General features: G+C 34.8%; 1 protein-coding gene across 6 annotated transcripts in view; it reads right to left on the reverse strand.

The window, feature by feature from the left end:
• Positions 1–25,794, reverse strand: part of Stxbp5l (syntaxin binding protein 5L) — a 195,335-nt gene that overhangs the window by 23,902 nt on the left and 145,639 nt on the right. For all 6 annotated transcript variants that reach the window (XM_070030125.1, XM_070030124.1, XM_070030123.1 and 3 more), the window contains 2 exons: positions 8,307–8,477; positions 5,723–5,962 (listed from right to left, as the gene is read on the reverse strand). In XM_070030125.1, coding sequence (XP_069886226.1) covers positions 5,723–5,962; positions 8,307–8,477 — 411 coding nt within the window. The remainder of the gene's footprint in view (positions 1–5,722; positions 5,963–8,306; positions 8,478–25,794) is intronic.

Here is a 25,794-nt window from a genome sequence, read left to right on the forward strand (position 1 = left end):
GTGGACCCTTATTTGTTGGGGAATATTTGGTTATTGACTCTATTTTTATTAGCCATGGGTCTGTTTAAATATCCTATTTCTTTATGACTCATTCTGAAGGTTATATTTTTCTCCAACTGTATCCATTTCTTATATCAGCATTTATTGGATTATCATTGTTCATACTAGTCTCTTAAGGTTCTTTTATTTCTATGGAATTAAGTGTACTATCCCTTTTTTCATTTTGAATTTTAATATTCTCTTCTTAGTTAATGTAGCTAAAGGTTTATCAATTACATCTTCTCACATGTAGGACTGAAGAGGTGGCTCAAGTGGTAGAGTACTAGCCAAAGTAAAAGTAAGGTAGAGAGGTCCTGAGTTCAACCTAAGTTACCATCAAACCAACCAACAAGGAACCAACCCTGAAAAGTATTAGAATATATATTAACTACTATATATTATATATGTGTATATAGGAATGACAACAATGTTGGTAGAGGTGGAGAAAGTGTAATACTTGTATACAACTCCAAAATGCAAAAATAGTGTAACTTGTATGGAAAAGAATATGGGAGGTTCCTAAGAAAATGAAAACTAGAGTTTATATAACCCGACGATCTACTTCTGGGGTATTCTACTATTAGAAGAATGAGTACCCCTATGTTCATTGCAGCACTATTCACAAAAGATGTGGAAACAACCTAAATGCCCAACAGATGAATGGATAAAAATGTGGTACATATGATATACAAGAATATTGCTAGCTTTATAAAAGAAAGAAATCTTATAATAACCAACAAAATGGATAAACCTGGAGAACAAGTGAAATAAGACTGCATGATATGAGACATGCTTTCACTGTATTTGATGTTGGTATAATTTGTGGAGGGGAAGGGAAAAAACAAATTGTTTAACTAGGGATACAGGTGGACCCATTGCAACAATGAGATGTACAAGACGTTATGTTGAAAAACGAACTTTACAACTTTGGTGAGGGTTTGGGGGAGGATTGGGTGGGAGGGAGGTGGGAGTATGGGAAGGGATGGGAAGGGGAAACAAAGAGGAGGCAACAATGCTTGATAAGAAATGTACTCGTTATCTTGCCCATGTAATTGTAACTCCTCTGTACGGTATTCTCACAATAAAAAATAAATAACTAAAATGTTTAAACTCATAGAAGCACAGAATACAATGATAGTTTCCAGAGGCTAGAAGAAGGGAAATTGGGGAATTGCCAATCAACTAATATAACATTTCAGTGATGAGAGAGGTTCTAATGCTGTACAACATATGTCTACAGATTATACCTTTAAGGGTTTCCATAGCTGGGGTAGGACTAGCAGAATAAAATGGAGAGCAAATTTTGCAAAGATGGTGTGGACTGGGACAACTATTTCAGTGAGTTAAGTAAGTAAGCTGTGGAGGAAGAGAGCAGAATCTTCTATTTTAAATTTAAACTGGTTTACTATCACCTCTATTTTCCAGAGGAAACTACTACCTTTTTTATTTTTACTTCTATAAATTAAGAGTTCCAGTTAGGCTTTCTTTCTTTCAATGATCAAGTACAGAACAAATCTAAACTCAACTAATAGTTTTCTTCTTTTTAACTAACAGACTTTATTAATTTATAGCTCTATCAGGTTTAGAAAAAATTGAGCAGATAGTGAAGAGTTTCCGTATCTCTCTCCCATGTTTTCTATATTAACATCTTGTAGTATGACATATTTGTTATAATTGAGGAACTGATATTGACATGTTATGACTAAAATGTTGAAGGAATAAGAAAATGCTGATATGGAAACTTAGACTGTAAGGTACCTTCCTCTATATCTCATTTGTTACATATGAAGAAGGTTTTTAAATACTTACCAAACAGATGCCAAAAGTTAATTTTTTTTGGGGGAGGGTCCAGTCGTGGGGCCTGAACTCTGGGCCTGGGTGCTGTCCCTCAGCACTTCAGCTCAAGGATAGCTAGCGCTCTACCACTTGAGCCACAGCACCACTGCCAGCTTTTTTCTTTTTTGCTTATGTGGTGCTGAGGAATCGAACCCAGGGCCTCATGCATGCAAGGCAAGTGCTCTACCACTGAGCCACCTTCCCAGTCCAATCAAAAGTTAAATTTAGTGCCAAAGTTAATTACTTTGTATTTTGTCATCATTTTTGGTATAAGTTTGTTTGCTAAGAATGGCAAAGAATTTCCTTATAAAACTGAGAGACACTATATGAATTACTTTTCTATTCTGTGATTTAGACATCATGTTTACTAGACTGTTTCTTGTATTATTAAGCCACAGGTTTAAGTTTATGTAACACAGAAATTTTATTTAACTTTCAAACTTGTAAGGAATGCCTGGATTATATGTATATTCATTCATTTGTTGATATAAAGAAATAAGTAATAATTCATTATTATTTCACTGATCTGGACCTACCTCAAGCAGAATAAAAAAAGATACATATCTCTTTAAGATTAGGAGTACAGTAAAACATACTTTTCCACTGTGAAATATACTGTTCTTAACAGGTTAAAGCACAGTGGATTTATCTAAACTTATTGCACTAATAGAGAGCTGACTATTCTTGGTAGCATCTACCTAAAAGAATAGTGCACAATACAGGAAATAACTTGTCATACCATATGTACTTTAAAAAAAAAAAAAAAAAAACAGGGCTAAGGAACCTTTTCTGCCAAAGGCCATTTGGATATTTAGATCACTCAAGAACCATACAGAATTACCAACTTAAAATGGGTTGGCTATATTTGGTCAAACATTAACTCACCCCTTAGGTGATGGCTGGAACTGAATCTCTGATGAGGTGTGTGATATTTGATGGCACTGGTTTTGTTACTAACAAGTACTTTTCGAAGTTTTTGTCAGTCAGTCTGGAGTGCAAATCACTCTTTGAGGTGGGAAGTTTTGGAAAGAATTGCTAGTAGCAATAACTTGTTCTAAAAACAGATGTGTACTCCAACGCATGCCTCTTCCTCATGGGAAATTCAGCATTGCTTATATAAGTAGAATTCAAATATGTTTCCACAACTCTGCCACCTCCCTTCACACTTCACAAATTATAAATTATTTTGCCATAACTCAGAGTCAAGATCCTTAGTAACTCCTTAAACTGGCAGCTGTTAAATTCTCAAAATTTATGCATACCATTACTTGTTGACATCACATTGTTGAATTGCAAAGACTGTGCACAGAGACTTCCTTGGTGTATGCAGTAGTATTAATTAAATCACCTGGATCAGGTTTTGTGTTTTTTTAACAAATGCAACTAACTCTTTTTGTGAGCCAACGATGGCTGGAGCTTCAACTGTAGTAAGGCCACATAATTTTATTTTTAATATTACCTCAGTTTTTTTCATTGATAAAATGAAGTCTTTCAAGTAAGTCCTCACATCTTGTAGTGTCATACATGACTACCAGTAACAGCAATTCCTCTTGTGTGTTCATATCCCGTGAGCCAAAACAGCCAGTTAGGCAGTATTTGTTATGTCCACCCTCTCATCACAATCCAGAGAGAAAAATCTGGAAAAAATCTTGCAGAATCTTTCATGTTTTGAGACTAGTGATTGGGTGGAGACGGTTCTCCAAGATAAATTAACACTCTGAAATAATTATAGTTTTCTGGTGCTAACAATTCTGCAGTAGCTACCATGCTCTCTTTCACAAACTCCCTGTGCATGAGGCTCCAGATTCTTGTTCACTATATAACTCATTTGAATAACATTGTCTGCCACCATGAGACCCAATGCAAGGAGCTAGTTGTGATTCCAAACTGTTGAAGAGCAATGATTTTATTCAGATGAATTTGGCCTCTAACTCATTGAAGTTAGCTTGTTTTGAGCTGTAATGATGTTGGCCTTTTTCATTACTACTACTACTGCTAGTACTGCCACTCTCCTACTAGTATTATTAATGTTATCGCCACAAAGTAGATACAAAGATTTCCCTCTGACTTCAACCAAAAAATGTATGCATTTCTCTTGGTAATGTGCATCTTTGACTTCAACCAAAAAAATGTATGCATTTCTCTTGGTAATGTGCATCTTTGTGTATCAAGTTTCTTTTCTTTGTAGACAGCATTTATAGGATGTCACATCACTATCATGTGTGAATGTGTTGCCAGAGATAAGATTATTTTGCCTTAATATTCTAATCTGCACCTCGGATTTGGAATACATCCAAATGTTCATATAAGTGACTCTTGAGTGTTAATCGGTACACTGTAATTTCATTAATTTTCATCTGAAATTCAGATTTGAGGGGGATTTTTGGAAGTGTAGAAAAAAGGTTGGATGCAGTTATATGTACTCTGTGTTGACAAAGAAGTAACATGATTGGAGGCAAAGTCATCAACCTCATGACAAATCATCTTACTACATCTTGTCTCTTCATGACCCTGGAGGGACATAGCTTTCTACCACAGTGCGTTAGCGCCTTGGCAATGTGTACACTCCCAACCTGCCCGGCACTGGTTGTCCTCTGAGGCACCACAATATATGCAAGAAGGCTGAGGGCAGCTGATGAGAAACATACACATCTGTCCCATCAGATATTCACATATGTCCTGACTTGTAATGGAGATTTTTGTCATTTAAAATTTCTGTTATTATCATGATTCACTTGATATAAATATATGCTCACTCACTCGCTATATTTTTTAAAAGCCCTCCTAGATTTACTGAATTTAGAGTCCTGTCTGCAATTGCTTGGCAAGGCCAGACTAAATGATTTTGTGGGCTGGACGTTCTCTACCTTGTTTAAAATAAAACTCCTTGTCCTGTATATTAATGACATTCTTTTTTAAAAACTTAAAAAACAATCTAAAACATTTCTTTTACACAGGAAAAAAGTAAAATTCATGGTAAGAGAAGGTTAAAATCTTCAAAGGACCTTGCCGGGCGCTGGTGGCTCACGCCTGTAATCCTAGCTACTCAGGAGGCTGAGATCTGAGGATCGCGGTTCAAAGCCAGCCCCGGCAGGAGAGACCGTGAGACTCCTATCTCCAATAAACCACCAGAAAACCGGAAGTGGCGCTGTAGCTCAAGTGGTAGAGCGCTCGCCTTGAGCTGAAGAGCTGAGGGACAGCGCCCAGGCCCAGAGTTCAAGCCCCACGACCAAAAAAAAAAAAAAAAAAATCTTCAAAGGAATAACAAGGGGAATCACATCATCTCTTCTGTAAAAGAAAAAGGATATTTTCAAGAGAATACAACATAAACTCTAGCAATTTGACAGGTTTAATTCTCTAGGTACTAGGAGAGAAAGGAAAAATTATGTGGCATGCCTTTAAAACAAGATGAGAAGACTGAAAACTTTTGAAATTCACTGTAGATCAGATATTTTCTGTCTTAATTGTTCTGAGTTCTTTAAGAATGGTATAAAAGCACTCATAGGCTCTGGTCTGGCATAGAACTTTGGAGAAATGCTGCAATTTATTTAAAATAAATTTAATATTTGCATTAAAGTTTATCTCAATGCTTTCCAGAAACTTATTTGTGAACACATTTTAGGTTAGCAGTTTCGGTTTGCCATCACAGAAATGACTACATTTTACTCTGAAGGACAGGTAAATTACAATCTGACAAATATTAGACAATACTGATTTATGAAATTCTCAATAGTTCCTGTTACACAGAAGACTTATAACCTTTATCTTGTATCACTATAAACTGTCAATATATTACATAGAAAAGTGAAAAGGAGCAATGAGAGAATGAACAAATAAAATGTCTTACCACTTGGCAATACTATCACTGGCTCTGTAATCCTTTGTTCATCTTCTGATGGGACATTTAGGGAGATGACTAACACCATCCCCAGGCTAGTTCCAACAAACAAACAAGGGGAAGTGGCAGAGTCATTTTTCCGTGCAAAGGATTCCATGAAGTACAATGCTGTAATTGCTTCCTTAGAATCTTTGTCAATACTGGAGATGCTAGAGCTTCTAGAACGATTATAAGAATTCTCCCGGTTTTCTATGAAAGTTTGAAAAGCAAAAGTTAAGTAAGTCAGATTTAATACATGCAAATACATGAAATAATACATGAAAACCAAAATTATGAGCAAAAAAGAAATTTATTCTTTGTTAGTTATATGAAAGGCAGTTTATTCAATTTACTAACCTATTTTAAAGGAGAATCTAAAATCCAGAAGTATGAACGATAAATTTAGGTAGAATTAAAGCTAGAAATTGAGTCTCCTGAATTTCAGGATACCATTTTTCCTTCTCTGTATTTTCTGACATATCAGTTAAAATCTCTGGAAAAAGTTTTAATCTAATTATAAGAGTTTCTGATAACAGTTGTAGTTGTGTTTCCTTCCTATCGCTAGGTTATTGAAAGCATTTCTTATGATTTTTGACAGTCCTCAAGTATATTGCAGCTATGGACATGAAAGGATTAATTAGATCATAAATATTCTGGGCAAAGTAAGTACATTGATATCTGGGATAATTACATCTATAAAAAAATGAAGTCATCCTATTGGTGGCATTTCCTCTCTTTCTGAGAGGACTTCAGCCAATTCAAGGAAACATGATAGCTTCAGATTCTCTTGCTTATCAACACTTGCAAATGTGTACCTTTCTAAGAATAAAGTTAACTATCTCAGTCAAATATTAATATGATTGTATGTTTAATTTCTTCAGAGTATAAATTCTTTATGCTTTTCCACTGATTTTGCTCTCCAAGTGTCCCACAATTACTTTTATAGTAAAATGCTGAATACAGGTTCCTTAGACTATATTTTTCAATATTCCTTTATTTTATCCCTTATATTACTAATAAAACTTTAAAATTAATTATTGTTGTTGTTGTTTGTTTTTGTTTTCATTTTTGGTCAGTTGTGGGGCTTGAACTCTAGGGCCTGGGTGCTGTCCTTCAGCTCTTCAGCTCAAGGCAAGTACTCTACCACTTGAGCCACAGCACCACTTTTGGTTTTCTGGAGATAAGAGTCTCACGGACTTTCCTGCCTGGGCTGGCTTTGAACTGCAATTCTCAGATCTCAGCCTCCTTAGTAGCTAGGATTACAGGCGTGAGCCACTGGTGCCTGGCAAATTAACTGTTTTTAAATAAAATGTAGAGATGTAGGGGAACTTGGAGCTAATCTATATATTTTACAGATTTGAAGACAGAGAGTGGGAGTTAAGTAATTTTCCCAGAATCCACAAAAACTAGAAGCAGAACTATCTACAATTTAAAATTTGCAACACTCATTCCAGAGATGGTTATTTCTTTTATAGCAAACCCATTTATACTGTTTCCATTACAACATTCTTAGCTAACATGTCTTCAAATCAAGTATCAATTGATAATTCTTGGACCAGATTTAGTCTAGCATAATACTAATGAAACAAAGATTAAATTTTATTTCTAAAAATTTTGAGAACAAAAATCATTAATGAAAAATTTGAAAGGATAGTGACAAATTATTTTTTAAGCAAAGAGTGACTGTAACCAAATCTCTTAGATATATATGTCTCTCCAAAAATTCTTAGTCAACAAAAGAGTAGCAGCAAGTTTATAGGATTTTATTTTCTATCCCCCTACATATTTCTGGCCCTGAGTTCATTTACTGAATAAGCAAGCAGTACCTTTTTCTTAAAAAATAAGATGAAGATTCTAAACTTTAGAACTTATTGTCATTTCTTTCTCCTTGGTCATATTCATTTGACAGTTAAAACATTAAAATTGAAAGATATTAAATATGTACACACTGAAGCACTAAAAGATACCACTACTGGAAAAATTATTACTGGAAAAATAGGAAATAGATTGAAACATATGTCTTCTTTTTAAATAGACTCCCATAAGTAGAGTCAGTCTAGTTTTAGAGATGAGAAAGGAGGAAAAGTTGGAGAATGGATTTGGAGTCATGGCCACAGCCTCAACAGGCTCTCAATATTCATTGTTTAGTAGCATTTTGGGTTCCAACGGCTCTCATCTATAATCCTGCCTACTTGGGATAAAGAAATTGAGAAGACTGAATTTCAAGGGCAGATCCAGCACGGAGTTTGTAAGGCTTTTATCTTAATTAAGAGCTGGACATCATGGTACATATCTATCTTCCCAGCTAATGAGGGGATGGATGAGAGGATTGGTCCAGTTCAGCTAAGGCAAAAGCAATACTGTATCTCAAGAATAACCAGAGTAAAAGGCTAGAGGCATAGCTCAGAAAGTAGTGTTAACTTCCTGGAAAGTATCAAATCTTGAGTTCAAAATTCTTGTGTCACAAAACAATAATAACAACAAAAATGACTTCTATCTCATCTCCCACTAGCTGCTACCATGGTAACTACAAAAACTGGTATGTTTAACCTACCTTCTGCTGTAACTGGTAAAGAAATTTCCATGCAAGCAGCTGATTGTGCCTTTCGAAATGGTGGCCTTCCAGGACCCCAGCGATTTACTTTTGAAACATCAGCACTGGAGAGACGTTTCCCTGAACTGCAACTCTGAGAAGTTGGACTTGTGCAATGTCCATTTACATGGTCTGTGTATCAAAAGGAGGATGGCAGAATAAATACCATAATTAAACCTTCATCTAAAGGAATCAAAGGCTTTAGGTTAACAAAGAATAATAACTCCTTCTATTCCCCAAATCGAATAGATATGATTAAGTCCTGGGTATATTAAGGTTTAGTCATAATTTCATATTTAGCCAACAATTTCAAGGTATTTATTAAGTATAAGATACAGTTTCAAAAACATTCCCTTTATGTATCCTATCATTTAATGGCAATATAAAATAGACTATAGCATTGGACTCTGTTGTCAATTTATGTAAGATTAGGAAGTTCTTTCATTAATTGAACTTTAAATGTAGGAAAGGAGCACCAAACTGCAGGTGAGAATGGGACTACAGGTACTTAAGGAAAGTTCCAGAAAGGCTACACATAGTTAAGGCATAGATTGTGGAGCCAAGCTATCATGAGCAAATTCTAGTTCTTTTCCTTACTAGTTGTTCAGATTTCTGAAATATTCATGCTTTAGTTTTCTCTTGTGTATGTATGGAATGTTATTACCTACTTCATGGTCTTTTCTGTGTAACAATACATGTACATACTAGAATAATCCTGGCTGCAAGTAGACAAAAATGAGTACAATTTTATTATCATCACACTTGATTATTAATACTTCTTTCTGTCTCTGTGGGCCTCAGGTAGATCCCTGAGACTGTGCAGGTATTCATGGTTATGAGACTCCAGCATAATCCAGTTAAGCACCAGTGTAGTTCTCCAAAACTACCTCAATCTCAGCAGCACAGGGTGGTAGGAAACACCATTTGCTGCAGGTTGGATAGCATCACAAGCACTTCATGCTGGTTGGTAAAAGTTAATGCTTGGAAGACACTCCTAGCCCAATACCTAAGAGTTCCTCTAGATAAAGCCTCTGGAATGGTTCTAGTGCCAAGGAAAGCTATGTTTCCACCATCTACTAGATTTTTCTTTCAGGTAGGAGCTCCTATGGTTGGTTGTCATTGGCTGTCCACAAGTCTACCTCAGCAATAGACAGCAAATAGCAGTGTTGTGCTGCTCTATGCAGACTGTGGGCTCAGGGTACTACACAGCTTGGCAGCATTGGTGGCCACAAATATGACAAGTAGCTGGCCTCAGGCTGGTAACTACAGACCAGGGCTCTGGCCTTATCCTGCCCACAGGGAGAGCTTATGAGGAAAGACTACTCTTCAAGCTATGAATATGGATTGCCCTTTAGGGATGAAACAGTGGTATCACACTAATAGCAGACTACTGGAAAATATGGACCTGGGGATACCCTATGCAACATGCATCCAGAGTTTTCATTAAACCATGGCTTCACCTAATAAAACGTGCCAGAAACAAACCAGATAGTAGTAAGTACGGGGAAGGCAGAACATTGAAAATAGCTAATTTTAGAAGAAACTCAACAAACTTAAAGAAAACACAGAGAAATGAATCAATACTCTAGCAAAGAAACTTAGCAAAGAAATGGAAGCAATTAAAAAAAACCAACAAAAATTATTGAGCTGAATGCAGTTAGCAAAATTAAAGTTTCTATAGGGGATATCAATAGAAGGATCAACCCAACTAATGACAGGCTATATGAAAATAAATAATTGGGGAACCAAACAGTAAAAGGAATGAAGAGAATATAGCGGAACTTTGGGACAACATTTCAAGAACAGACTGGGGTTCAAGAAGTTGAAAATGTCAAATGAGTAGAAAGCTTATTTGAAGAAGTAATAAAGAGAAGTTTCTAAAACTTAGAGATTAATACAAATATCCAGGTACAGGATTATTATTATTATTGTTATTAAAATTCACCTGTTAAATTTGACTCAAGACATCTGATAACCAGATCATCAGAGGTAAAAAGGAAAGACTGTCACAACTGAAAAAAACCACAACTAATATGTAAAGAAAACCCAATTCATTTGCCAGAAGACTTTTTAGTAGAAATCTTAAAGGCCAGGACAGAATGGCATTGGATTTCATCATACTGAAGGGAAAAAGCACCCCTGATAACTGAGAATACCATATAGCCAGCAAAGATGTTCTTAGAAACAAGAGAGTGATAAACATCCCCAGATTTAAAAATAGTTAGCAAGTCTATCTCTATCAAACCTGTTTTACAAAAAATGCTGAAGGAATTACTTCAACTTGAAATAGTATGTTCATAAGAAGCAAACAGAAAGGTATAAAACTCTCTGCTAAGATACAGACAAGTTCAGAATCCAATATAGTAATCATGTTTCATTAACCACTAATATATTTAGCATAAAGACTAAGAAAACAAAATAACTTAAAAATAATAGCTACTTTAATAAGTGGTATTAATAATATAAAATTATAAGGATGAGTCATCAAAACTTTAGGCAATAGAGGGTAAAGTAGAATTTTCTTGTATATTTTCTCTTATTCTTTTGTGTGTTTGTGTTCTTATATTTATAATTATGTTAAGTTAATGTAATTTCAGAAGATTTAATCAAAAGTTATTTTTAATCAAAAGATATTTTTGTAAGCTTCCATAGTAACCAAAAGGAAAAATAGTAGACAAATCAAAAGTAATAAGGAAGAAGTACAAGTGCTTCATTTATCTATGAAGAAAGATTGTTAGAGTGAGAAAGAAAGGAACTACAACAAAATAAGTGAACAGGTTACATAGTGACTATAGTAAGACCTTACCTATCAATAATTACCTTGAAAGTATATAGATTAAACTCTCCAACTAAAAGAACAAAAAGACAGCCACTATGAAAAAAGAGGAAGAGGATCAGTAGGAAGGAGATAATTAGAGATTATTATGGGTGATTAAAATGATCAAAATTTGTTATTCACATATATAAAAATGAAACCTATTATTTTATACATAAATATGTGCTAATAAAATACACTGAAAATTAAAAACAAGGCCTATGTTTTGTTTACAAGAAAATCATTTCACCTTTAAGAAGATATATAGACTCAAAGTGAGGGAGTGAAATAAAATATTCCATTCATATAGAATCCAAAGAGAAGTAGTAGCCATACTTATATAGTTTTTGAATATTTTTCGTTATGTTTAAGTAGTTGTTTTTTTTTTTTTTTTTTTGGTCAGTTGTGGGGCCTGAACATTGGACCTGGGCGCTGTCCCTCAGCTCTTCAGCTCAAGGCTAATGCTCTACCACTTGAGCCATAACACCACTTCTGGCATTTTTTCTGCTTATGTGGTGCTGAGGAATCGAACTCAGGGCCTCATGCACGCAAGGCAAGCACTCTACCACTGAGCCGCCTTCACAGCCCCTATTATGTTTAAGTAGTTGTACAAGGAGTTGCCATTCTCCAAAGCAGTTTATGAATACAGTGAGCCTTGATCAATGTTATCCCTTTCAACATTCTCACCCATCTATCCCAACCCACCCCTTCCCTCACTTTTCTCAATTGTTTTAGAATTAGTATTGAATTTTCTTGCCATTTAACAAAGTAGTTTATGTATACAATGCATCTTGATTTGTCTGACAAATAAAATTGCTTGTAGTCCTTGCTACTTAGGAAACTGAGGCAGAAAGACAGCTTAAGCTCATGCATTTAAGCCATCCTGGGCAAAACATAGTGAAATTCTGTCTCTCAAATAAAAAACAAACAACAAAAGTGCTAGGTGCTGATGGCTCATAGCTGTAATTCTAGCTATTTGGGATGCCTAGATTGGGAGGATTGTGGTTTAGGACCAGTAACTCATGCACAGAAGTTTGTAAGATCCCCATCTCAGCAGAAAAAAGGCTGGGTATAATAATAAGTGCCTATCAAACCAACTACAGTGCAAATGTAAATAGGAGGAGAATGGTGCAGACCACCCTAGGCAAAAAAGTGAGACTCTATTAAAAAAACAAAAAATCAGAACAAGTGGACTGACACTATAACTCAAACACTCAAATGGCAGAGCCTCGTACGTGTAATGTCCTGAGTTTAAACCCTACTACAGAGAGAGAGAGAGAGAGAGAGAGAGAGAGAGAGAGAGAGAGAGAGAGAGAGAGAGAGAGAGAGAGAGAGAGAGAGAGAGAGAGAGAGAGAGAGAGAGAGAGAGAGAGAGAGAGAATAATAGTCAATTTAGCAACAGGAAACAATAATTCTTAATATATATGCTCCTAATACTGGAATATCCACATATACAAAGAAAATAATAATAGAGTAAAATGGAGAGACAGACTCCAATACAACAATAGTTGGGACATTAATGGTCACTTTTAGAAATGAACAAAACACCACACAGGAAACAATGAGGGGGGATGGGGTTTGGAGGTGTGGCTCAGTTGATAGAGTACTATAGCCAATGAGTCAAAGCATCACATATCAAGTTTGAGTCCCAGTCTCACACCTAAGAAAAAGACAAAATAAAACAACAAATGAACAGCAGAGATAACTTGGTCCCTAGATTAAATGGACCTTAAAGACATCTACAGAACATTCTATCCAACATCTATGGATTGCAACTGATTTTTTTCATCAGCACAGGATAGACTACAATATAAGAACCAAAATAAGCCTCAAAATTTAGAATATATTGGAATCATAGCATGTAACAAAATTAGATTTGATAAGAAAAACTTTCAAAATTATACAAATAAACCACATGAAAATTAAACAGCTTATATTTGATCAACTAATAGATAAGGAAGAAACAAGAAAATAAAAATTTCTGAAAAAAAATGAAGATGGAGATACTCTTCACCAAAACCTGTTGGGGCCAGGCAGGTAATAAAAGCAGTACTAACAAGAAGCTATAGCAATGCCCACATCAAATAAGAAGAAAGATCTCAAATGAACTCTCACTGCATTTCTAGGTACTAGAAAAGCAAGAACAAACCAATTCCCAAATTAGTAGTAAAAAATAAAGACCATAAAAATAAATGATATGACTATTCAAATATAAGTGAAGGGATGAGAGAGAAAGTGGAAAAGGGTGACATTGATCAAGATATACTGTATTCATAAACTGCTTTGTTAAATGGCAACTCCTCTGTACAACTACTTAATGATAATTTTAAAAATAAAAAATATATAAAATGTTATCAAAACAAGAGGTTGGCTCTTTGAAGAAATAAGAAATAAAAAATTCCTTTATAAGATTCATTTTAGGAGTGGCACTGTGGCTCAAGAGGTACAGTGCTAGCCGTGAGCTAAAGAGCTGAGGGACAGTGCCCAGGCCCAGAGTTCAGGCCCTACATCTGACCAAAAAAAATCATCTTAGAAGAGGAAATGCTAATAAATAATATCAAAGCTAAAAAAATACATCACAATTAGACTCAAACACAAAATATCATTAGAGATTCCTATGTTAACAAATTTAGTCATATAGAGTGGGAAAATTCATAAACATATACATCTTACTGAATCATGAAGAAAGAGAAGACCTGAAAGACTAATGACAAGTAATGAGACTGTAACATCACTAAACATGTCCCACCAAAGAAAAGCTCAAGCCTAGATAGCTTTACTGTTGAATACTACTTAAAGAAGAATTATTTTCAATTTTCCTTAAATTCTTCAAAAAAAAAAAAGAATAAGAAGGAATTCTTCTATACATAGTCTATGATGCTAAGCACTATCAAACTATAATAACCTGATAAAGACACAACAACAAATAAAATCTACAGATCAACATCCTTGATGAACATATATAAAATAATCCTGGAAACAATACTAGCAAGATTAATCCAATAGCACATTAAAAATATTATTTACCATGATCAAGTAGAATTTATCCCAGTGATGCAAAGATGGTTTAACATATTACAATCAATAATGTAAGACATTAACAGAATGTACAAAAACCATGTAGTCCTCTCAACTGAAGAAGAAAAGGTATTTGATAACATTCTATGCCAATTCATAATATAAAAGCTGACCCAATTTGATACAGAAGGAACATATTTCCACATACACTAGAATGAGATAATAGCAAACCTCACAATACATACAGAACTTTCTAAGATGGAATAATCCAAGGATGCCTACTTTCACCACTTTTATTCAACATAGTTCTGAAGGTGCTAGCCAGAAAATCAGGCAAGAGAAACAAATGGCCATTCAAATTATGAAAGAAGTAAATTGTCATTGTCTTTAGATGGCATTATCTTATTTACAGAACCCCTTTCAAAATCTACCATGAAATTACCAGAAGTAGCACCTAGCAACTTTACAGGATACAAAGTCAGCCTACAAAAATCAGGAGCATTACTATATGTCAATAATAAAAAAATTATAAACAATATAAATCAATGAAACAATTCCATGTATAATTGCTACAAAGTAAGTATCTAGGATTATATTTAATCAAAGAAATAACTGATCTCTATAATACTGATGAAATAGATGGAAGATGAGACACACACACACAGGCACACAAATGGGAAGACATCCTATGTTCATGGCTAGAAGAACAAATATGGTTAAAATATGATCAAAATAAGCAATGTGATTTACAGATTAAATGCAATACTTACTAAAATATCAATGATATTCATCACAGAAGAAGAAAACAATTTATGTTTATGCTTGAATAACCAAATTCTTGTTGAGCACAAAGAAGGAAGTAGGAAGCATTCACTATCTGAATTCAAGGCATACTACAAATCTAGTAATGAAAACAGTATGGGATGAATATTGATATAAACACATATTCACCGAACAATGGAAACGAATAGAGTAAATATGTTAATTGATAGCCAATTGAGGTTTGACAAAGTTGTTAAGAACATGCATTGGAGAAAGGTCAGTCTTTTCAAGAAATGATGCTGGGAAAATTGGCATCTAAATGCAGAAGAATGAAACTAGACCTCCATTTCACCAGTTTAAAATAAAGATCACTCAAAACAGATTGATGATAAAATTGTAAGACTAAAACTATTAGAAGAAAACACAAGGAAAATCTCCCAGGATATTATAATGGCAGAATGTTTTGAACAAGATCACAAAGGCATAGGAAACAAAAAGATAAAAATAAATAAGAAATAACAAATGCAATTTTTATGTATCTAATGGAGTCCAATATGATTTTTTTTCTTTTTGCAGTACAGGGATTTGAGTTCAGGACCATGTGCTTACCAGGCATGCACTCTATCACTTGAACTATGCCTCAAACTCCTTTGAATTTAGCCATTTTTCAGAGCAGATCTTGCTCAGGTTGGCATCATATGACTATCTTCTTACCTTTGCCTCCTATGTAGCTAGGATTAGGTTTGTGAAGTATAACTGCCTGGTTGAGATGTATGTCTTGCTAACATTTTACCTGGGCCATCCTTGAACTGTAATCTATGTGGTCTCTGCCTCTTGACTATCTGCGACGCAGTCACAAAGGACTTCACCAAGGCCTAAATTATTTTGACATTTATGAAATATTTGTTTAAATAAACCATATGACACAGTTCCTGATAGATAGAAAGAGCTCCACATACTCAACTATATGTTGATTCTTCTGGCATAAATTCACTTCATAGCAGTTTCATTAACAATAATGTTGAACTAAATACCTATGTAACTACTGTTGGTAATTTACATTAAAAACCAATGATTATCTCCTTTAATTAAATTCAAACAGGAGTTAAATAGTCCTTCAGCATCTTCTGGTTCCAGGATCCCCACAGATAACAGAATCCTTGGCTGCTTAAGTCCTTACATATAACACTGTAGTAGTGTTTTCTATAATTTCTTCATATCTTCCTGAATAAATTATTTTTAGATCATTGTTATACCCTATAGTTCAGTACTGATATAAGTTAAAAGATAGTTTTGGTCTGCCACTAGTTGAACCCATACATGTAGACCTATTACTATTGAGGGGTGACTGCACATGTAACTAAAATTTAAATGCATAAATTACATGTGCTGTAAAAGCCACTTACGTTAGATAGAATGAAATGAGGTATGTCAATATTCAGCATACAGTTTAGGAACCATGTTTTGTAGCTTAGGTTTAAATATTAACTCTAGCATTTAGTACCAACTTAATTTCAGTTTTTTTCACCCCTCTGGGAGAAAAAAGATTGAAAATAGTGACACTGATCTTCAAGTATTTCAAAGAAAATAAAATCAAATTGTATAAAATGGTCTTTTAACATCTGGAAAAATAATGTGAAGATGATGCATTTTTTGTATTTGAGCCTTGAACTTATTGGGATTTAATGCTATGGCTTTCAGTTCATGTAAAGGAAATGGATGTAAAACAAAAAATACCATTCTAGAATTCTAGAATAAACAGACTAAAGTTCTATAAGAAAACTTTATGAATGCTTACTTAATAAAATTTATTTCAGAGTATGATTAAATGTATAAGCCATGGCCACTACAAAAAATAAACTGAAAATGAATAAAGTTTTCTACAATTAAAAATGGAAAGAGCTTCATTCCCCTATGCATCAGATCTTTTTATGTTTAATAATTAATTCTAAATAATACCAATGCACACAATAGGAAAAATAACTGCAATAAACTGTGCTCACTTACATAATTATAGTCACAAAAAACCTATATGCATGACAATCATCTTAAGTTTTTCCATAATAAAAAGAAAACATATAAAATATTCACTACAAACCTTGGTGTACAATGATTTATAAACATATTTTGGTAAAATGATTATTAACAAACAAAACATTGAATGCTGCCAACAGAACTGTATGGTGATTTTTAAGAAAGCCTTTTAGAAAACTATCAAATATTGCCAAGTAGGAAACTTGTGTTATTCATGGATTGGTTGGTAGAAATGTTCAGCCAAATGAATGTAAGAAAACTTAAAATTGCTGGCTTTTGCCTACCGTACCAAGATCAGCCTTAAGATCTGTTGGCAGACTTAACTTTCTTGATCCTTTAACTGAAACAACAGAAAAAGGAAAAAGGCAGTTGTTAATTATATAAAATTAAGGAGGAATGTGGGGGAAGAGTTGTTTTATAATGCACTTATTAGTCCTTTTTGTTGTTGTTGTTGTTTTGGTGTTTGTGGTAAGGATTGAACTAAGGGCTTTCTACTTCCTAGGCAAGTACTCTACCACTTGAACAATACCCAAGTCCTTTTGCTTTTAGTTTGTTGTTCAGTTTTTTGTTTTTCAGTTTGTTGTGCTTTTGCCAGGCCAGGCCTGACTGAGATCCTCTATCCTCTGCCTCCTGAGTAGCTTGGATTACAGATGTGCTATGACTGGCCCTAATTATTAATATCTTGATGAATATTATGCTTAGTGAGCATGTGTGGAAGCAAAAATAGTGTTCTTACAGTAATCATATAAATATTTACATAGTTTCAATCATATATGTTGTATGAAGTAATTTACTGAAAGCACCAAAAATTAATTCCAGAGCTATTTAACAGATAAAATAAACACTACAATAAATGAATAAGATCATATTGCAAATAACAAAGTGTTATGAAGTTGAAAGAAGAAAATTCTAGTGTATATGCTGTAATCAAGGAAATCTCCATGCCTATGGTAGATGAAATAATGACATCAATATTGGAATACTGATATGTGAATTAAGGAGGTAAAAAAGTCTTGACAATACAAAACATTGAAAATAAATTTAATTACATTATTATAAGTTCTCTAGTAAAGTCTATCTAAATCAAGGAAACTAGAATTCATTAAAAGACTTCTTTTTTGGGGGTGGGAGGGGAGTCTGGTCGTGGGGTCTGAACTCTGGGCCTGGGCACTGTCCCTCAGCTCTTCAGCTCAAGGCTAGCGCTCTACCACTTGAGCTACAGTGCCACTTCCAGCTTTTTCTTTTTGCTTATGTGGTGCTGAGGAATCGAATCCAGGGCCTCAGGCATGCAAGGCAAGCGCTCTACCACTGAGCCACCTTCCCAGCCCGACTTGTTTCTTTTTTATCTGCTAATGAAAATTGTACATTTAGCATTTCACAAAATATAAATTATTATATATGATATCAAGGAAAAAATTAAGGAAAATTACCTTATAAATATTTCATAGTACTTTATTAGGACTCATGCTATCAATTAGTTAATACATTCTAATGAGTGGTTTTATTTACAACCAGAAATGCTATTGGAAAATTAAAAATGCAAGATGATATAGCAAAATAAAATGTTCAATTTCAAATCAGAAAACAAGACCAAATGTGGTGATGCACACTGGCAATCTCAGTTACAAGGCAGAGATAAGGCAGTTCATTTTTCAAGGCAAGCACAGGGGAAAAGTCAGAGAGACATCCATCTCAATCAATAAGCTACAAGGTGGACATTCCTGTAATCTCGTCTTCACAGGCAGAAAGATCTCAGTCAAAGGCCAACCCTGAACAAAAATGTAAAACCTTATCTCAAAAATAATTAAATTTTGGGGCTGGGAAGGTGGCCCAGTGGTAGAGTGCTTGCCTTGCATGCATGAGGCCCTGGGTTCGATTCCTCAGCACCATATAAGCAAAAAGCCGGAAGTGGTGCTGTAGCTCAAGTGGTAGAGCGCTAGCCTTGAGCTGAAGAGCTGAGGGACAGCGCCCAGGCCCAGAGTTCAGGCCCCACAACCGGACCCAAAAAAAAAAAAAAAAAATTAAATTTTAAAAAGGGCAAGGGATGCCTCACAGTTACAGGGCCCCAAGATCATACCTCCCAATTCAGAAAACATGCCTCATAAGTTCTGAATTATTACTATCTAGGTATACAACTTTAGAAAAATTCCATCATTGATCTGTACTGTAATTTTCTTACCTATAAAACAGTATTGTTGATATTATCTAGGATGTTTCAACTTGAATATGCTTTTAATACATGCACTACCATGCTCAGCCTTGTTGTCTGATTTTAAACTGAAATTCTTTCTTTCATGTAATCCTGCATTTATTTTCAAATAGTATTTCTGGTTGTAAATGAAATTGCTCATTAGAAAGTATTGATAATCAATTTGAGTCCTAGAAAGTACTGGTAAAAGATTTCAAATGTATAATTGTGAAAATCTTTTCTTAAAGTTTAAATATAAAATTTAATATACTCCTCATGGGTCATGAAATACTATTTGGCTTTTGATATTACGCCAAGTATTTTTAACAACTGTTAAACTGTTACTCCAACTGTTTGTAACAGGTTGTAAATTGTATTTAGTTCCAAACTTATAGGCTGACTAAGTTTGCCATGCTAAACAACTTATTAAAGTATACATAAATATTACCACTGTAATAAAATGATAGTAACAAACTATTTTCCCTATGAAGACATTTTATGATATAATTTATATAGGTTAAGGTAAAATCAAATGAGATTTTAATAATTTGGGTTAATAATTACTAGCACTAAAAGATGTTATTTATTTCAATATATGGAAACCAAAATATATACAATAATCATACTATATATTAAGTGTTTAACAGGAACTTACCCATCTTAATATAAGAATTGTTTCTTAATTTACCTTAAAAGTTGCTATGTTTGGGCTGGGAAGGTGGCTCAGTGGTAGAGCGCTTGCCTTGCATGCCTGAGGCCCTGGGTTCGATTCCTTAGCACCACATAAGCAAAAGGAAAAAAAGCCGGAAGTGACACTGTGGTTCAAGTGATAGAGCACTAGCCTTGAGCTGAAGAGCTGAGGGATAGCACCCAGGCCCAGAGTTCAGGCCCCATGACCAGACCAAAAAAAAAAAAAAGTTGCTATGTTCTTTTTATATAGACTTTTTAATATGCCTTACATATTAACTACTTTCAATAGATAATAAAGATTCAGAAAGAAGAAAAACAGTCCTGGTCTTAGCATGCAAAACTCTAGATTCTGCAGAAAAATTGACTACAGTGGAAGCATCTTATTACTCACAACACTTTTGGATGAGAATATTATCTCTTATATTCCAATAGCTAACTCTGACTCTCAAATCTGCTCCAGTATCTACTCTAGCTTATCATCTACTTTTTTGATAGTACTTCATATTTAAAAATTAAGCCTACCCTAAGAGATCTCATCTTTCCTAGGGAGGAAAAAAGAGACTAGATGCGAGGATGAATGAGGGAACTTTCTTCATAAAAATGTCACACAGGCTGCTGCTATTTATGCATGCAATATTCTTCCTCCTTTTGTCCAGTTAGTAAACTTTTCTTCCTTACTGAAGTCAGCCCCAAAGTTAAGCTAACTTCTGTAGCACTTCTGCATATTTTCTTCATTAAATTTAATACACTTATTATATATGAGCTTTTTACACTCTATTTTCCATTAGAACCTCAAAACTTTTGAAGGTTTTCAATGATGGGTACTGGATTTTCAATATCTAGTCAAATGCTGGCACAGTAGTTAAAATCATTTGCTTAATGAATTTGAACAGTGAAATCAGAAAGCAGGGCAAAATATTAATCTAACGAAAGCTAAGTAGGACAAGTAGAAAAGGTCAAAAGCTATGTACATATGACCATATAAGATGATTTAAGTGAAATGAACTCCAAGACAGGGACACACATATATTTTTTTCTTGCTATTGTTTCTAATGTATTTATAATGTACCATGTGATTTTTTGTTTCTTTGTATGTTTCTCCCCCACGGTATAACTCCTGTTTTCACTGTATTTGATGTCGGGGCCCTGCATCATATATATATACTTCTGTAATTTGGGGAGGGGAAGGGAAAAAAACAAAATGCTTCAATAGGGATACAGGTTGACCCATTGTAACAATCAGATCTACTAGACACTATGTTGAAAACGAACTTTACAACTTTGGCAGGGAGTTGGGGGGTGTAGTTGTGGAGGTGGGAGGGAAGGAATGATAGGGCAAAAACAAAGGAGGAGGCAACAATGCTTGATAGGAAATGTACTCATTACCTTGCTCATGTAACTGTAACCCCTCTGTACAGTACTTTATAATAAAAAAATCTACAAAAAAAAAGAAGATGAAGAAAGCTTGTTCATGTGCTAGAAATAATAATGGAAATGTATCTGGAAAGCTTATTAATACTTAGTGCCTGAAGTGATAGTTTCTTTAGGTGTTTTAAAATCTGGCATGTAAAAACTGGTACATGGTTAGAGAGTAGACTGAGCTTGAATAAAGAAGTTTTCTCTTTCTTTCTTTCTTCTTTCTTTCTTTCTTTTTTTGTAATGAGCCTCAGGAAATGAAGCCCTCCAAACTTATGCATTTTTTTTTTTACTGTTTTCTAAGCAAAAATATACATACTATTCTTACTTCATGGTGGTAAAAGGGGAGAAATGGAAACAGAAACTTTCTTAAAATTCACCGGTTAAGTAATCTGCACAGAGAAAAGGATCTGAAGAATCCTTGCCCATAGGAAATTCAGAGGTCATAGACCAATATCCTAAGCAATGCATTATGTCTTCTATAATATTCTTCACATTCTGTCAGTTTGAATAATTTTATGATAGCAACCTTCAAAGGTTTATAAAATTAAAATTTTGAGTTGCTGAAAATTTCCTTGTTTTTAAGCTTAAGCTACTTTTTTCTGTTATTTACCAATTTGTCTGTTTTAACCTTGGGAGCAATGAAGACTAACCAGTTCCTAATCTTTTTTTTTTTTTTTTGTCGGCCGTGGGGCTTGAACTCTGGGCCTGGGCACTGTCCTTCAGCTCTTCAGCTCAAGGCGAGCGCTCTACCACTTGAGCTACAGCTCCACTTCCGGTTTTCTGGTGGTTTATTGGAGATAGGAGTCTCACAGTCTTTCCTGCCCGGGCTGGCTTTGAACTGTGATCCTCAGATCTCAGCCTCCTGAGTACCTAGAATTACAGGCGTGAGCCACCAGCGCCCGGTTCCAGTTCCTAATCTTATATGGCATATTTTATTTTGGCAATATTGAATTTAAACTCATGTTTTATGCTTGAAACTTGTGTTCCCAACACATGCCAGATGTTTTTGTCCTGCTCCTGAGGCTTAATCTAAGGGCCTATATTCTGACCCTGAACTTTTCTTGCTCAAGGCTAGTGCTCTAACAGTTGAGCCACAGCTCTACTTTTGGCTTGTTTTGCTGAGTATTTGGACATAAGTGTCATGGACTTTCCTGCTGGGGCTGTCTTTGAATCACAATTCTCAGATCTCAGCCTCCTAAGTAGCTAAAATTACAGGAGTAAACCACAGGCACCTGGCTACATACCAGATTTTAAAGCACCTGAAGAGACTTAGTGCCAATTCCAGGTCAGCAAAAATTTGTTTTTCTAAGAAATATTACAAGTGATCACATTTTGAGAAATGGGACTTTTACCTGGGACTCTTCCATAAGTATTTCCTGAGGTGCACCTCAGATTTTTCCATACAAAAAGAAGCCATATTGCTCTTAGTGATTATATTATAAGACTTTGCTATTTTTTTTAAAGTGTTATGGTAGATGTCTCACACCTGTAACCCTAGCTACTCAGGAGGCTGAGATTTCGAGGAGCATAGTTTGAGAGCAGTGTAGGCAGAAATGTTTGCTAGACACTACCTCCAAAATAGCCAGCAAAAAGCATGCCTGGGAGCATGATTCAAGCAGTAGAGTGCCTCCTATGAAGCCTGAGGATGTGACTTCAAACATCAGTCCGATAAAATAAATCAATAGAGTGATTATAATGAGATATTTTTCAAGTTGGTTAGTTCGTTTTGTAATTAATTGAAATTTTCTCCCATAATTTTTAACCTTCCATTTTCTAATGAGGAATAGAGGGAAGTAGTTAAAAGTATAGGTAGTGCCCCTATTAGAATATATAAAAGTATATAGTTCTGCTTTGTGCAATAAAACTTTCTAAGATTCTACTGCCTTTTTTAGTGATACTACACACTTGATTCATAATGCTTTGTTTTCCTTAAGTCACACTGAATATACTCACATAGAATAGTTTCTTTATCCTTTGAATATTGAAGATTTCAATATGTCATTGCTTATAAAACTAACTGAGAAAACAGTACATAAATAAGTATTATGGGTTCAGGGATTTTTTTCCCCAGAAAATATTAGTTCTGCAACAGTTTGACTTTTCCTCCTCCTCCTCCTCCTCCTCATTATTATTATTTTTTGGTGTGGGGGGGTGCTGGGGATTAAGTCATGTACATTAGGCAGGTACTGTACCTCTGAGTGACAACCTAGGCTCCAGTTTGGCTTCTTTTGGCCCTAGTCCCATCAGATTTTGGAAAATTTGTCAAGAACTTCTTGTTATTTAACATGCTGTGGCATACTTTAAAAAGAAAAGTAAAAACAAAACAAAAGAAAATCCATACAACTGTACACTAAGAATTTTTCTTTATGTAAGTTATATCTCAATAAATCTGATTTAAAAAGAAACAAGTTGCAAAGCACAGCATCTCCACAAGTGTTTCCCTAATTCCCACTTACCTAACCATGTCAACTTATAACTTGTCTAAAATCTCTTAAGAGGGATATGTGAGACCAGAGATAGCATAAATGAGTGAAAGGAATGACTTATAACAAAATGAGTATTAAGATATATGTAGAAATTCAGGTCTGGAAATCATAAAATGGTCAAGCTCCACAGCAGCACAATATTATAAATTTTACATAACTATCCATCTCTACTTCTAAATTCATGGTTCCCAATTTTAGGTTCAATTATTGTACAGATGCAGATTAATCAGTTAGTGGTTGTTGTAAAATCTTCTACCAAAAAGAGATCATATGCTCATTCTACATTTCTTTTTAAACACTACTACTCCTGTTTTAAACCATCTATGTTCATGCTACTGGTGTGTGTGTGTGTGTGTGTGTGTGTGTGTGTGTGTGTGTGTGTGTGTGTGTGTGTGTGTGTGTGTGTGTGTGTGTGTGTGTGTGTGTGTGTGTGTGTGTGTGTGTTTACTGGGATTTGAATTCTGGGCCTTGTACTTGTCACTCAGGTACTTTAACTCTTCTTCCAACTCTTTTCACTTTAGGTTATTTCAAGTATGGTCTTAATCTGAAACCACGGCCATCCTTGGACCTCAATTTAACTACCTATGCTGCCCAGTGAGTGTGATCACAGGAGAGTGTTAGCACTGCCTGATTTATTGGCTGAGATGGGGTCTTGCTAATTTTTGTCATGGCCATAAAGCTCTCAAATGTCTGTCTCTGGAATAGCTCCAATTAAACAGGTGTGAGACATTGTGTGCAGCACACTAGTAATTTTATAATAGCAACTACTATATATAACCAAACCATATATTTTGAACAGTAGTAAATATTTGAACAGCACTAAACATTTTGAACAGTATAGTGGATTATATCCCAATTACTTAGGATAGGAGAAACATGTTCTAGGCCAGATCTAGCAAAAAGATAGCAAGATGATAGCTCAAGAAACAAGTAAGGTTTGGTGTCTTATGCCTGTATTACCAATTACTCAGGAAAAAGAGATAAGACTGTAGTCTGAGAAGGTCCTAGGCAAAAATGAAATACTTTATAAAAAAATAACTAAAGCAAAAAGGACTGAGAGCATGGCTTAAGTGATAGATTGCCTGCCTAGCTAGAACAAGGCTTTGAGTTCAAATCTTGTACTGTCAAAAAAGAAAGTAACTGAGTTACGTACATTTTTTTCTGCCTTTAAAATTATTCCCTTTCCACTGAGTAATGTGATCTTCCTGACAGAAAAGTTAACACTTCTATGGTCTAGGTATCTTCTATAAACTAAATAGATCAAACATTAAAACAAAAGTTTTAATGGTCCTCAAGGTCTATATGCCTCCAATTTTGTTGCCACCCCCCTGTTTTAAAATCTTTTTTCTAGAAGCATCTAAGATATACCTAGGCAAAGAGTTATTGACATTAGAATTTTCCCCAGCATAAAAATGTTTAATGTTATGACTACCTTAAAATACCTCCTTTATTCCTATTTAGATAATATTAATGAATCAAGGGCTATTAACATCTTTGTTCAGTAATTATAAAACTTTATTCCTATTTAGTTTTATATTTATATTAATTTATAAACTACCAGAGAAAATTGGAGTTTTCAACCCATTTTTTAAAATCCTCAAAACCAGAGCCAGGTTTGGTGGCTCAAGCCTTTCATCCTAGCTACATGGGAGGCTGAGATAGAGAGGATTGTGATTATAGGCCAGCCTAGGGAAAAAAAAAGTTTATGAAATTCCATCTTAATGGGAAAAGCTGGGCACAGTGGTGTGTGCCTGTCATATCAGGTATGAAAAGTGTAAAATAAGAAAATCTGTCTAAATGTAGATTCAGGCAAAATTGAGACCCGTCTCAAAATCACCAGTACAAAAAAGGACTGAGGCACAGCCTAGAAGTATACACCTGCCTAGCATGTGTAAGGCCCAGAGTTCATGCCCCAGTACCATGAAATAAACAAACAAATGTTAACAACAACAATAAAAGATCAAATAATCAAGCATAAGGAAAGGGGAAAAGCATAGGTTTACAACCACATATAGCTAACTTGGAATTCTATCTGTA

The sequence above is a fragment of the Dipodomys merriami genome, unplaced genomic scaffold (assembly GCF_024711535.1).
Source record: "Dipodomys merriami isolate MVZ:Mamm:240054 unplaced genomic scaffold, mDipMer1.0.p SCAF_2, whole genome shotgun sequence".
NCBI lineage: Eukaryota > Metazoa > Chordata > Mammalia > Rodentia > Heteromyidae > Dipodomys > Dipodomys merriami.